Source organism: Pelecanus crispus, chromosome 2, assembly GCF_030463565.1.
Source record: "Pelecanus crispus isolate bPelCri1 chromosome 2, bPelCri1.pri, whole genome shotgun sequence".
Classification (NCBI taxonomy): domain Eukaryota; kingdom Metazoa; phylum Chordata; class Aves; order Pelecaniformes; family Pelecanidae; genus Pelecanus; species Pelecanus crispus.
In genome coordinates, this window is record NC_134644.1 from 36,512,441 (window position 1) to 36,526,128 (window position 13,688).

Sequence of the window (13,688 nt, forward strand, 5' to 3'; positions counted from 1 at the left end):
CATGTTTCCACATGAAACATCTAATTAAAACTTTTCACTGGGTAGTTAAAATGAAATCCATGCATATGCACTTGAGACCTCATTTTCACGTGCTGTGAATTAGAATATAGGAGGTGCTGCCCACAGCAGCAGGAACACTAATCAAGGAAGGAGAGGGGAATACCTGCTTTGATTTAGAGGAAGACAGACAGCAAAAATCCTACTAATCGCCTGGGTTTTCATTCCTTTGCTCTTTGAGCTGCCACATAGAACCAGGACAAATGAATGTAAGTGGTGTATTAACTGCTACCAAATCAGCATTCTCCACAGGTGACCATGTGTCAAGCACATCTTGCAAAATGCCACCACCTTCAAGGCTACGGTGCAAAGGAAGCATTGGACCCTAAGGGTTATACCCTGCTCTCACCAAAAAATACCTATTATCATCAGCAGGAGCTGAATTAAGCTTTAAAATGCAGGCACAGTAAGTGGCAGAATAGCCATAGCAAAAGGACAGCATTTGGAGATTTAAGGGATGTCTCATGATTAAAATAAATAAATCCTGGAAAAAAAGAAGCCTGCAAAAAAAATACAAGGTCAAGGTGTCCTTCCTTTCTTGCTGTGGAGGAGGCTTCAGCAATGTAGACAGAGATAGATAGACACTTTACAGCTGCCCCTTTTCCAAAAAGCCCTCAGTGCAGATAGCCTGACTCTGGTACAGGGGAGGCAGCTGAGTGTAAGGGAAAGCCTGAGTCTTCACGCCGGCATGCTCCAGGTGGTCTCCAGAGCCTGCCTGCAGGAACAAAAGCCGACAGATGCTGGTGGCATTCATTCCAGTGAGGCCCTGACACAGGCTGTCAGGTCTCTGAAGAAAGCTAGGTTGCTCTGGCAGCTGGGGAGGGTTAGCACAGCAGCACCTGAAACCGAAGGAGGCCTCATCGACTCCAGAGCATCCTGCCACTGGAACCACACTGCCCTTAGCACAGAGTGCAGATCTTACTACAGAATTTGCTCAGGTGCAGCTTCTACTCCAAACAGGAGCAAAGCTTGACATGTAGAAATGTGTTCACCTGTTTAATGACACTAGCCACCTATCTTCTGCATTAATGACCCAAAACTCCACTTCAGTGAAACTGAACATTCTTCCTGAAGTTATTTGGGAGGATAGGAGAAAAAAAGGAAAAAAAAAAACCAAAACCCAAGTCAGTGCTTCAGGTCTCCTTGTTTTTTACATGACTGATCTCTGGGCAGGCTACTAAATCTCAGACAACTTCCAAAAGATGATGTGGTAGACAGCCATCAGCTTCTGGGTTATCAACAAAGTTTTCCAGCTATCTTGGCTGTTTCTTCTCAGCCAAGTCCACACCATGAGCCAAAGCCAGGTGTCCTTGATTGGTTTCAATTCCAAGAGAAAAGTCTAGTAAAACAATGAATGACTTAAAAGATCTGTACCACTGAAAGGGGAAGGACAAAATGACTTCTCCTGTATTTCAGAAACAGGAATTCTGGAATTCAGCTTGCAATTTCTGACTTCAGTTTGCATGGTACCTATCCAAAGCATTATCAACTTTTCTTTTTAATCTCTCTGAATTTAGATAACAAAATCCCTACCTTGACAGAGATCCAGGCAATTCTGTTATTCAGAGTTCCCAGGACAAACACAGAAGTAACTGTACAGAAGTAGACGGCAGGATACAGGCACTGCATTATCAGCATAACTGGGAGTTTATCAATGTCATAAATCAGAAAAATGGAGAAAAGAACATTCAGAACATCATCAAATGTATTAATCATACAAAGAGAGGGACAGAGCGGTAAATTTAAAACTGGGAAACATTAGAGCAGGTGTTTGGAATTCATAAACTGGTAATTCTACTTCTCTGAAGGGATAAAATGATAGATTAATTTTATGTAAGCCTTTGGACAGTCTAGAAACGTAAGCAGGTAAGTGGATCAGAATCTGGAGAGAAACACAGAAGCTTTCAGAGAGTTTCTCTGCTTTTTCACATGGATAAACGGAGCAGAAGGCAGAACCAAGGAACCATGTTTTCAGTGTTGGTGATACCAGGAACTGTGTAGTCCCACTGCCCACGAAAAAGAGCGCTCCTGTCCTCTCCCTGTTCCTGGATGCTGACCCCTACTCATCATTCACCCCATTCTTTGTGCATGTAAGCCTTCATGAAGCCACATGGTGAGGCACAGGATCTAGATCAAAATTATGCCAACCAAAAAAAGGCAAGGACATTTAATTTGACCCAGCTCAGTTTCTGGATTTGGTAAGTCACAAGGCTTTGGGGAATAAAGGAAGGCCGTGTTTCACTGTCAGCAGCAGAATAGTTCTCACCAGTGCGGGTCACCCCTGACACCATGTCTCATTCCCAGCCCATACTCATATCCCCATACCACGAGGGAAACTGATCCAGCTGCAAAATAACCCCACAAGAAAGGTGTACTTATTTTATTTTTCAGCTGGATTATTCCCTGTGTGTCTTCACAGAGCAGCACAGCATGGGGCAAGTCCAGGGATGGGGACAAGCAGTCAGGGCACGAATGCTGCCAACAGCACAGCTGCGGAAGCGGTGCCCACAGGACCCTGAGACCGCAAAGCGACTGCAACTGCTTGGCCTTGCCACAACTCTGCTCACGTTTTTAAAAAATATCCCCCTCCCAGCCCTCAGCAGTTCAAAGTCCAACCCACTTCCAGCTTGCTGGGATCTCCAAACCACCTCTCAAGGATCTCAAAGCAATTCAATCAACATTCATTAACCACTGCAGGTTTTATAGCATCCCTTCAAGGTCACACATGTTTAAGACCCCCATTTTATATCTGGGTAAACAGAAGTGATGTGATTTGAAGAAGGTTACATATTAAATAACCGATGGAGTCAAAAATAAAAATTCAGCATCCTGGCTCCCAGGTTTTAGCTGGCTAAATACCACATGCCCTTTTTACCTCTTTCAGCCCAGTAGCTAGTATTGTCCTATACAAGAATGAGTCACCATTCCACACCAAAGAAAGCCCAGCATGCAAAATGTGCATGTGGAATTTCCTTCTATACAAAACAGTTTAATGTTACAGAATAAATCAAAGAGGATCAAATTAGGCTTTCTTTTCTTTTAAACACTAGGCTGAGCATCTGGAGGAAAGAAAATATTATGGGAATATATAACTTGACTCAAAGGAAAAGAGTGAGCTTCCCACTTGCCATGTTCCTATACTGTGCTCACAACACATCATGTAAGCACAAGCATGAATCCTCTCAAGTGCTATATTTTTACAAGAAGAAGGACCATATCATCTCACCTCTATTTTGCACTCCTGGCAAGAGGTCATTCCCCTCCAAAACTCTGGCCACATTCAATAGACTCAGCAAAAGGAATAGTAAGTCCTCTTAAAAGTATATAGTAAATAAAAATACTTTTCTTATTATTTTAACAAAAGTGTTGCAAGACACTGAAACAAAGCTTTTGCTAGCAGCCAAATGATCCCAGTCCTACATCTGAGCGGGAGGATCCTTATCTCTGGCAAACTTTTTCCATTTCAAAAAGATGCCTGTGCCTGTTCTGCACTGAAAAAATCCTAGGACCTGCAGGAGTTTTTTCTTCTCAGAAGATAAAGAGGTTGGCTTTATGAAGAACAGGTGATCACCTGGGGCTATGCATTCATTCCAGCAGATGAAAGATTGACCCTCTGGAATAGGACACTCTCTCCAGAACATGACAGAACTAATTCAAGTCCCTGTTCCTCCTGATTCAGACCAGAGACTTGAACTTCGGGTTACCTCCACAGCAAGCATGTACCTACCTTTTAATCATTTACTCTTACTCAACACAAGCTATAAAGTGACAACCTCAATGATAGACTCATTTTTTGATTGGCTTGTAGTTGAAGACTAAGTCAAAGTTACAAACTATCGTCTTACCCTGGTACAGCTCGCTCTGCTAACGCTGGCAGATCTGAGGTCGGAAGGGAAATAGCAAACTCCTGTGCTGATGTGCTAAATCCATTCTGTTTCAATGACTTCAGACACCTGTACCATCTCATGGCTACTGAAGCCACAAAAGTTTCTGCAAAAACTTTCACTGTGCTATAGTTGTTATGTCCACTTGATCCAGAGTTATGCAAGAGATGCAGAATAGCCTCCAAAAGCCAAAACCAGTAAATTTGCACTCAAGCTACCCAATACATCTGTCCCAGCTAGAGCAGATACAACAAAAGCAGCAATGACTTTTTTTAAAAGTAAAACACAGATTTCAGTCACTGACTGCATTCAGACATCATTCGATGTCATCGACGTCATCATTTTAAAGAATATTTTTCCATCAGAGCCCTGATTACTGACCAGCAATTCAGCAGTACATCAGTGCAAGGCCACAGCTTTGTCAAGCTAACAAAAACTGCAGCTCTGGACACGTCCTGACGTTCATTCTTGTCTCCTTGCAGACGTCCAGCTGGACAGGTAGGTGCACCCTAAAATAACCTTGATGTGTCATGGCTGGAATTTCCTCAAGAAATTCCTCAGTCGTGAGTAATCTATACAACCCGAGGCTCTAAATCGTTAATCTTCTTTTGTAAGCCTTTAACAGCTTCAGCCCAACCACTAACCTGCTTCAATGAGCAAATCATCTGTCTTCTTAATGAGACCACTGATTACAAAAGTTAGTACCCAGTAAATTAACAAAACTGTTCTCCAGTATCTGTTGTCCTTCTGAAAACATACCTGCCCCCCTACAATATAACTCTTTCACCTTGAACTGGCTAAGTCACAGAATCAATACATTCAAGCTGTATGTACTTATATACTTTTAAATGATAGGTAACTCTAATTAATATATACATTAATCTCTAAAGGGATTACAAGGTGGATTTAGGAAACATTCCCCTCCCCACTGATGCATGGAAGTACTGGAAAAGCCCCAGCCTAGAATATAATTTATATAGTTGAATAAATGAATTCATATTCTTTAGTTCTCTAATGAACACAATAGAGAATCTTAAATTTCCTTTGAACATTACTGTCAATTTGTAGAAAGCTTATTCAGTTGATCTGACTGTGAAAATGGTACTATAATCTAAAGAACATTTTCCCCATGTTGCTGAGGTGAAAAGCACTTTTACGGTTTTGCTAAGACAATGACACTAAAGAGACGTCATTTTCTTAATCAGTGCAACACTTCATTGAAATAATAACTGGAAATACTGTACAAACAGTATCACGTCTATTACAAAGGCATTATTTAATTGAGCCTGTAGCTGCTTAAAAGGAGTTAAAAAAAATAAGATTTAGTGCAAATGTGTCTCAAATGCATCTCAAATGTACGCTTGAGCAAAAAAAAGCTATGACAAATTACTTCAAATGGCTTTACATACAGAGCTTGCTTTCTATATTATAATTAATGCTAACAGTACGCAAACTTCTCAAAAAAGCAGGCTCATTTTATAGCTGAATATTTCAAAACAGATTTTTCATCTATTTTCTGTCAAAGCAATTGTTTTAAGGGAATGAAATATTTAAATAGCATAAAAATACAAATATCTAGTTTTAGATTTGCCTAGGCTTATGAGTAGGATTTGCACGTAATGATAAAATTAGAACTGCAAACTTGCATGGTTATTTTTACTCTAGCCCACATTTGATATTAAAATAATTTCTGTGCATTTTAGACAACTATTTCATTTATTTATCAATACATTGAATCTCATTGTAGGAATGCAACAGCACAGACAGGAAGCTTATCTGCCTATTTAGAAGTGTATTTGCTATTTCTACTCATTAGCAAAACTGAAGTTTTAGGAAACTTAACACATATGGTAGGTTCAGTGCCTTAATTAAGAACCTTATTCTAACACATTAGCAAGTGGGAATGGGGGAAAAAATCACTATTATTTACTTTTTGTTTTCTTCTACAAGGCTGTGAGCACGGTTACAGTTAGAACACTTTGCAAACATTACATTCACCAGAGAGCAGGCTGGCACTGTGTGCTACAGAAGAACAATCTCTAGTTCCAAAATGCCAGTCTAACCTGGTCACAGCAAGCTTGCAGTGCCAGAAACAAATAAGCAGCTCACCTATAACAGAGCTCATGCACAAAACTTTTTAAATTATAGGACTTTTTCAGAACACTTTTTTTATCCAGACCATGAATCTGAAAAGAAATAATAGCTAGCATACCAGAAACCTGAAACAAAAGCAGTATGGACTTTCTGACTTGGGTGCTTAAAGTATGAAGTAAAAATGTATGCATGTACAAAATCATCATGTACATACCCCAATTTTATACCCTCCAGAACACATCCAAACTGAAGGAATCCCTTCTCTCTGCCACCATAGCTCCAAACCAAGCTGTCTCCTCCAGTGAACCACCCAGCTGTCACGTATTTTCCCTCTTCCAGACCATCTGCTTTTGCTGAGAAAAAATAATTAAATTTCATCTCATTCTGAACCAGCGCCCCAAACCAATCCATGCTTTACCTGCCCATTGTGGGCCACGGACCACAGCCTCCTAAACCCCACCTTGAAGAATATGATTAGGTATTTTATTTGCCTGAAAACCTCTGGAAGACCAGACTCTTGTGCATCCACATGTCATCTGCCTTTCCTGTGTGAGTCATGAAGTTCTGTCCTCAAACTCAGATGAAGATGGCGATTATTTATTTGAATGATAGGAGGGCTCACCAGTCCTCCTGGCAGCCTAGCTCCCCACCGCGCTCAGAACGCTACAAACACAAAGCAGGTCATTTCCACAGGCAGCTCCACACCCCAGTCACTGCGTGGGAAAAAAGCTGTTGGGTTCATTGGGTGCTCAATTCTTCACTTAGGCTGAGAGTTCTTCCTTCTTCAGAAGAAAGTAAAAGAATCAGCAAAGCCCAATCCCAGTACATTTGTGTTTGTTGTTAATGCTGGAAAACTATGTGAGATTTTAGTCTGAAGAGACTGGCTTTAGAAACACAGTGGGTAGGTAGCAAGAGAGGAGCCACAACTCCATTGCCCTGGCATTTTTGCATGGGTGGGACACAGCACATGTAGATAGGAAGTATGCACATGCACAGTTCTAATCCTGTGTTCAAGTCGTTTTTTCTTTTTGCATATTCCTAGAGGAGGACAAACTAGAACCCCACTTTGGGCAAAAATTCCCCCTTGGCCCTCTTGGAAAGAGCAGCTTTACTTCGAGGCAGGCTACAAAACCCCCAGCCTCAAGCAGTGACACTGCCCCAGGCTGACCGAAACGCACAGCCCCGCCAACCAACACCATTTCTGTTTTGAGATGTGTGCCAGGAGGCCAGCCCAGCTGGCCGGCTCTTGAAGGGCAGGGAGAGGAGCCTGGCAGGGTGTTCACGCATCTCATTTACAGACCAAACGCCTTCCCTTTGAGGAAGGCAGATCATCCGTGAAAGCGCAGTTGGAGCTCCCCAGGAGGGAAAGCTGATGAAAGCTTTAGTGCAGGGATACTTGCTGAGAAATGAGGGTCCTGTGGAGAATGCGCAGAGCTGCTCCATTTTACTGCCTACATCAAGTGCCCATTACCCCGTGTTTTTAAGAAAGTAATGTACAAGTAAGCTACGCTTTTAAAAATTTAAAAAAAAAAAAAAAAAAAAAAAAAGATGTGCATGCTACACATCATTTTTTGAGGACACCACACCCTGAACATGTTGTTCCTCTCACATTTACAGTGAGCACAAGGGATTGGGCAGTAAGCCGATGCCAATGAATCTGCCATCACTTCCGTAGCAGCAGGATGAGACGGGAAGGTCTGAAAGCCCCTATCTGAGTGGTACTCACTGCAGTCCAGCCTGCTGCTTTTCTCCTCAGAGAAGAGAGGGAACAGCTGCCCAGAGCAGCGAACTCTGCCCAGCCAGCCAAACCCTGCCACCTGCACATGCGCCAGAGCAGCTCTCAGACCACAAGGGAGGAAGGGAGGGAGAGGAAGGGATGGAAGCTCACATCTTCCTGAACGTATGCGACCCACCACCCCCACTGCAGCAAAGCATGGGTTTTTTCCAGTGAAAGTAAATTACCTGAGTCAGCTAAACTGAGAAGCCTACAACAGACCTTGCCCATGTTCGGTAATGCCTTCTTGGTGACTATTCCTAACGAAATCAATAGACTGGTTGGGGACTTAGCAAATACACCCGCACAGAGGATTGCAAGTCTCACATCTGGGGATGGGCTGCCTGGACCGTAGGGAAGAGCCCTACCACCCCCCACCCTACAACAACCAGCAATGTGTAGAACAGGGTGGGGGAGCACACCATAACTTGTTACTGCCAGCACTAGCTGTAAGACGCTCCCCACCCAGAAATAAAGGGCACCTGTGCTTCTGCAGTCTCTCAGGTGACGTTTGTCTCTCCTGCCACCTCCTAGGTCTAAAGGCACAGCCTTGCCCAACAGCAGTAGCTGCTGCATTATACTGCTCAGTATGGATACGAGCAGCTTGCTCTAGCTCCTGCTAAACTGAAGTCACTCATCTCCTAAATAGCAGCAATTGCTAAGTACCATACTTTTCAAAGGAGAAGAAAAGCTGAGCACTTCTTTCCTTTCCATTTTTGGAACTGTACTGTAATCTGTGCAGCTACAGAGCTGCAGCTGACACTACATCACCCTTTGCAATGACCGGAGTAAGCAGCAAAAATACCCACTGAATTTTTTGAGTATCAGTCCCGACATTCTCCTCTCCCCTATGCCCACAGCATCTGTAATCTTGCTTCCAAATCCTGAAACACAATTACAAACCTTCCCTGGCTTAAAATCTTCTTTACTTAAGCATCTAAACTTTTAATTGCGCTTTGCTGATGCAGTTTAAAGATATATGGAAATTCTGCCAGATGTCCATGGCTAGCAGATCAGCTGAGGAACAATTCAATCTCAGGGATTTGAGCCTGGCTAATTACCCTCCTCCCTCATGCACACCTACTGATACAATTATGTATTTAACTACTCCAGACTAGACCTTATACATTGCTGAACAGAACAGCATGAAGTTCTGAAATAAGATTTCATCCTTCTCTTTTCCTTTGTGCAGCCTTACTTCAATATGAATGAGCTTGCTGATGAGCTGAAAAGTATTTCTTTGCCGAAGCACATGCCTTTTTTCTACCGTCCAGCAAGCAGAAAATGGAATAAATTACATATACATTATAGCAAGACACATGAGGACTAGGTGGGATTTTTGTTGTTTCTCAGTTATTATCCTGGGCACCTTTAGATGAATATGCAATCAGAATAGAAATCTTTACCAGGAGAACAAAATTAGGATACATTGTGCTATAAGCAGAGCAGTCAAGTTTTCATGCATTTTCAATCCACTTATGAACAACTGAACAAGTGCTTTCAGAAGCATTAAACATAATGCTGCTTTCTTCAGTGTAACATTTGGTTGAAAACACAAATTTTTTAAAGGAACTGCTGAATTCCGTACCCAGACAGTTCTTTTTAATTCACACTGAAAAGCTCCAGCCAATACTTGCATCCAAATATACCAGCAGCAAAGTAATTTTAAGACAATTTAAAGTACTTGAAGCTCTCATATACCTTATATATTATTTAAATACACCCTAAAACCCAAATATTTCATAAACACTAAAAACAATTTGGTAGAAAGCATCCTGAAATCATCTGCTATTTCCTATGTGTGTATGGTATTAATAACAGTAACTGACAGTTAATGACAACATAGTAATTTAAGTGTGTTGACAATTATTGAACTGAATGCACTTCAGAGAAACATAAATGCCAGAGGAGAGCAGCTACAGCTCCATGACTAATGTGTGCCCAGGATTCTGACCATCAGCTTTGCTATTTCAGTTTTGTGACCTAAATCTCCCTCCCCTACCAGAAAGAAACAAAAAACCCAAACACGAAATGACTTACTTGTTCTGCCTTCTCCAGTGGTTTTCTGTCCGCCTGCAAAAACTGGCAGTTTTCTCTCGCCAGCTTCTGGACCAGCTCAATCCGTCCGATGTCATCTCTTCCCTGAAGCTTGCACAAAACCCCTGCCTTAAGGGTGGGAGAAAGAGCAAACAGATACTTAAATCCACAATCCCAGGACATGACACCACCACAAATTTCAACCTTAAAAGAAACGCATCTGTTTTCTCATATTTGCGGTACTTCGGAAACAACTGGAGAGGAGCTGAGGCACATCTGAATCTCCAAATGTATCTACTTTGGAGCAACGAAGGCAGGGCTAACTAAATCAACCGCTCCTCTGAGTGTGACTATCAGATACGCTGTGTTTTATTTGTTCCTGTCAGCCTGTTTCCTGTTACATAAGAGAACAAGAGCAAGAGGTTAAAAACTCATGGGAAAGTTAGCCAGGAACAGCCCTGGAAAAAGAATGAAGCGCAACACAAGGCACTCCTAAAAATAACAGGCTACAACTCCCCCTGCTCCAGCTCCGACCATTTTTCACGTATGCAAGCCGTAAGAGTTAAAAGACAGTTGTGCCACGTTTATTTATTCTGTAAATAGCAAATCAGTATCTCCTGATTTTGTTTAGGGAAGAAAATGAGATTTGCTTTAAAAAATATGTTAGAACTATTTTTTTTGGCTAACATTCCTCCAGTTATTCAAGCTGTGCTGATAGTGTTTCGTCGTAACATTCAGCACTGGTTGTTTTATAAAAATGTCATATATATAAAAAGACGGATTCATGCTTGCACACAGGCATACCAGACCGATCACAAAGTTAGCTGTTGAGGGATAAATTACTCCCTGCAAAGTCAGTGACTAATATCACTATCCATGATTTGGTCATGGATATAGCCTCTGCGAAACCGAGACCTGGCTCGATGATACCGCATGGCTTTTATTAGCCCAGATGTTTCCTGATGAAAACAGCATATGCCTTGGGAGGGCCAGGCATGTGGCATGGCTATGGTACTGCCATATGACTTTAAAGACAACCTGCAAATAAACCTTTTTCCCCAGTTCCTCCACCCTTTTCTTTCTACTGTTCATCCTGGGTTTAATTGAATCGGTATCTACTCCAAAATTCATAAAACATCTTATGAGTCAGAACCAAAAGACAGGGATGCCCTGATCGCTAACCCGTAGTGCCATGCAGGCTTCATTCCTTTGACCTTGAGCAACTCCTGCCCTTGACAGCTGAAGGTGTAAGAGTGCCCACCCAAACCATCCTACAGTCCCATTTCCTCCAAGGAAGAGGGAAATGTGGGTTAAGGTTTCTTCAGCCAAGGAGGGTAACAAATCCACTTTCTGAATAAGTGCTTTAATGCCGATGGGAAAAATAGGTTCCACGACCAAATCCTGAGAGTCATCCTTAACAAATTACTTGAAAGAAATTTTTACATGCCTACATTCCTCCAGTCTGGATGAAGGCATCTCCTCACAAGTCTGCATCAGGCACTTGTGCTCTGGAGAAGGAAAGAAATTCAGATATGGCCTGTGCTTTGCATCTCCTATGCTTAGTCCCCAGCCTCCTGAGGCACCTAGCTTTCCCACATAAGGAACCTACGCACTGGTTTGAAGGTCAGAAATTCACCAAGAAAACAAGGAATTGCAGCGCTTAACCTGAAGATCCTTACGTTGTCTATGAGATTAGCCCCAATCTTCTAAATCAGGGACATGGATTTGTAAACCAGTTCTGACACACCATTACCACCTGCAAATAAGGAGTGAGACTGGTTTTATCAAATGTGGAAGAATATAATGAACTAGTTGGCCTGACTCTCTTTAATCAATAGAGAAAAAGAGGTACTTAAGATTTTTTTTTTTTAATTCTACCATAGACATTTAAAAATGGTCAGAGGAGTTGTTTCCTAAAATTCTTTTTTTCCAGTAATTTACACAGGGAACCTAGGCAATTGGCACAGACTTGTCTGAGGTCAGATGTCTGCATTTCACAACACTTCGATGGCTTGGGGACATCAGCTAGAGCCAAACCTGCTTATTTCATGGCTTCAGGATGCTTCTAGCAGAGTATAACATCTGGGCGCTGTAATCCCCCCAGGCTTGTAGGCTAAGGACAACTCAAAGTGTTACGGCCTATTAGGGCTCTGGGACTGTTCGGGCTTTGGGACTATAAAGATTGACAGCCTCTCTGGATCTGGGATCTTACTACTGTGGAGGGACTTTTCCCACCTTTATGTTGCACCCAGCCAAGTCAGATCATGACCTAGAAGAGGCATAGATGGTTACGAGTCCCTGTACTTCAAATGTCAGATGGATATCGACAGAAATGCAGTGTTCACTCTGCTGAACAAGTATTTATTGATCTTGTGTATGAAGCAAAGCCTAGTGGTCAAAACCACTTTTTTTTAAGCTGAGGGAGAGGAATTTCACTTTGGGGGGTCCAGTTGGCTTCAGTATGTTCAAGTGGAAGAAACATCCCAGAGAAAGACAACTTTTTGAACACATGGGCCTCACTCTCTTTCACCTCTGGCCCTGCGTTCATACAGACCACATTATTGCTTTCTGCATGGATGAGCACCCCAGGGAAAAAGTAACTCTAGATACAAGCCCATTGCCCCTGCCATGAATACCGTCTGTATTCAAACTGGCAATTTCATTAAAGAATCATAGTCCTGTTTCAAATAACGACCAAGAAGAAATCTTACATTTTAACATGTCTTCTCCTCCCCAACTATTCTTTAGTTTAAAGAATTACAGAGAACATGAAAAAGATATTTATTTTATTGGGTTTCCAGAGGATAAAAGATCAACTAAAAATTTCTGGGAGGACTAACGTATTACCAAGTTAAATGTACATGCTTGGCTCTGGGAGTAAAGAATGCACTGGAAATACAAAAGGCTAAGCATGCTTTTTCATAATTAAGAAGAAAAATATGAATCCCTCACTCCTAATTCTGATTTCCTCAATTATGCTGACTTTCCACTATAAATCTTTCTGCTAAAATATTATAAAATATATTAAAATATATATATAAAAAAATAAAAAAGCATCCAGGTCAACTAATTAATTAATTGATGACAGATTCTAAAAGCTAGTTGGGAAGATATTGTTAAGAGTCTCCTATTACTGGTCATTTTCACATGTCAATATAAATTTAATTTTCAAACAATACCTTTGAAGCTCTTAGGTGAAAGGGTAAAGGCAAGCCGCCCTACTTGCAAAGTGCAATTTTGATCTGCATTTTGTGCAGGCACACACCCTCCAAAATCCCACATGCCCAATTGTTGGTGCTTAGTCCTCTAATTCATGTACACCAACAGAGCTACAAGTACTAACTTATGTGAAGGTGAAAATCACAAAGTTGCATATTTTAACTGGCTTTAATTTAATGAATGATAAAAGAATGTAGGAGCTTTATAGTAAGGCTTTACTACCATTCACGGCACAAAATTACTATAATTAAAGGTGTTTATGCAGTATTTGAAATGAAATAAAAAAGTTTAATGGGAAGGAAAGTAAATTAGTCACTACTGAGGTTGGAAAAGCAAAGATGCTGACAACACATTTTCTGTTTCAGCACATCCATTGGAAAATATTCCCTCTGCAAAGGCCATAAATGAATATGCTAGCAGTGACATGGACGTGAATTAAACCAGCCCTAGGCAGACAGGATGGGATATTTTGTTTAGTTTATTTACATTGTTTACAGTATGCTCACTTAAAAATCCCTGTACTGAATTTTTTCCACACTTCTACCAGTTTGGTCAACTAACTCCAATGTAAGTCAAGCCTCCATCCCACAGAGCCATGTTTAGAGCAGACACCACACCCTTCA

General features: G+C 41.5%; 1 protein-coding gene across 2 annotated transcripts in view; it reads right to left on the reverse strand.

Moving 5' to 3' along the window:
• The window catches only part of RAPGEF5 (Rap guanine nucleotide exchange factor 5), a 162,491-nt gene that overhangs the window by 81,968 nt on the left and 66,835 nt on the right, over positions 1-13,688 (reverse strand). For both annotated transcript variants that reach the window (XM_075705573.1, XM_075705572.1), the window contains exon 9: positions 9,850-9,975. In XM_075705573.1, the coding sequence (XP_075561688.1) occupies positions 9,850-9,975 (126 nt within the window). The remainder of the gene's footprint in view (positions 1-9,849; positions 9,976-13,688) is intronic.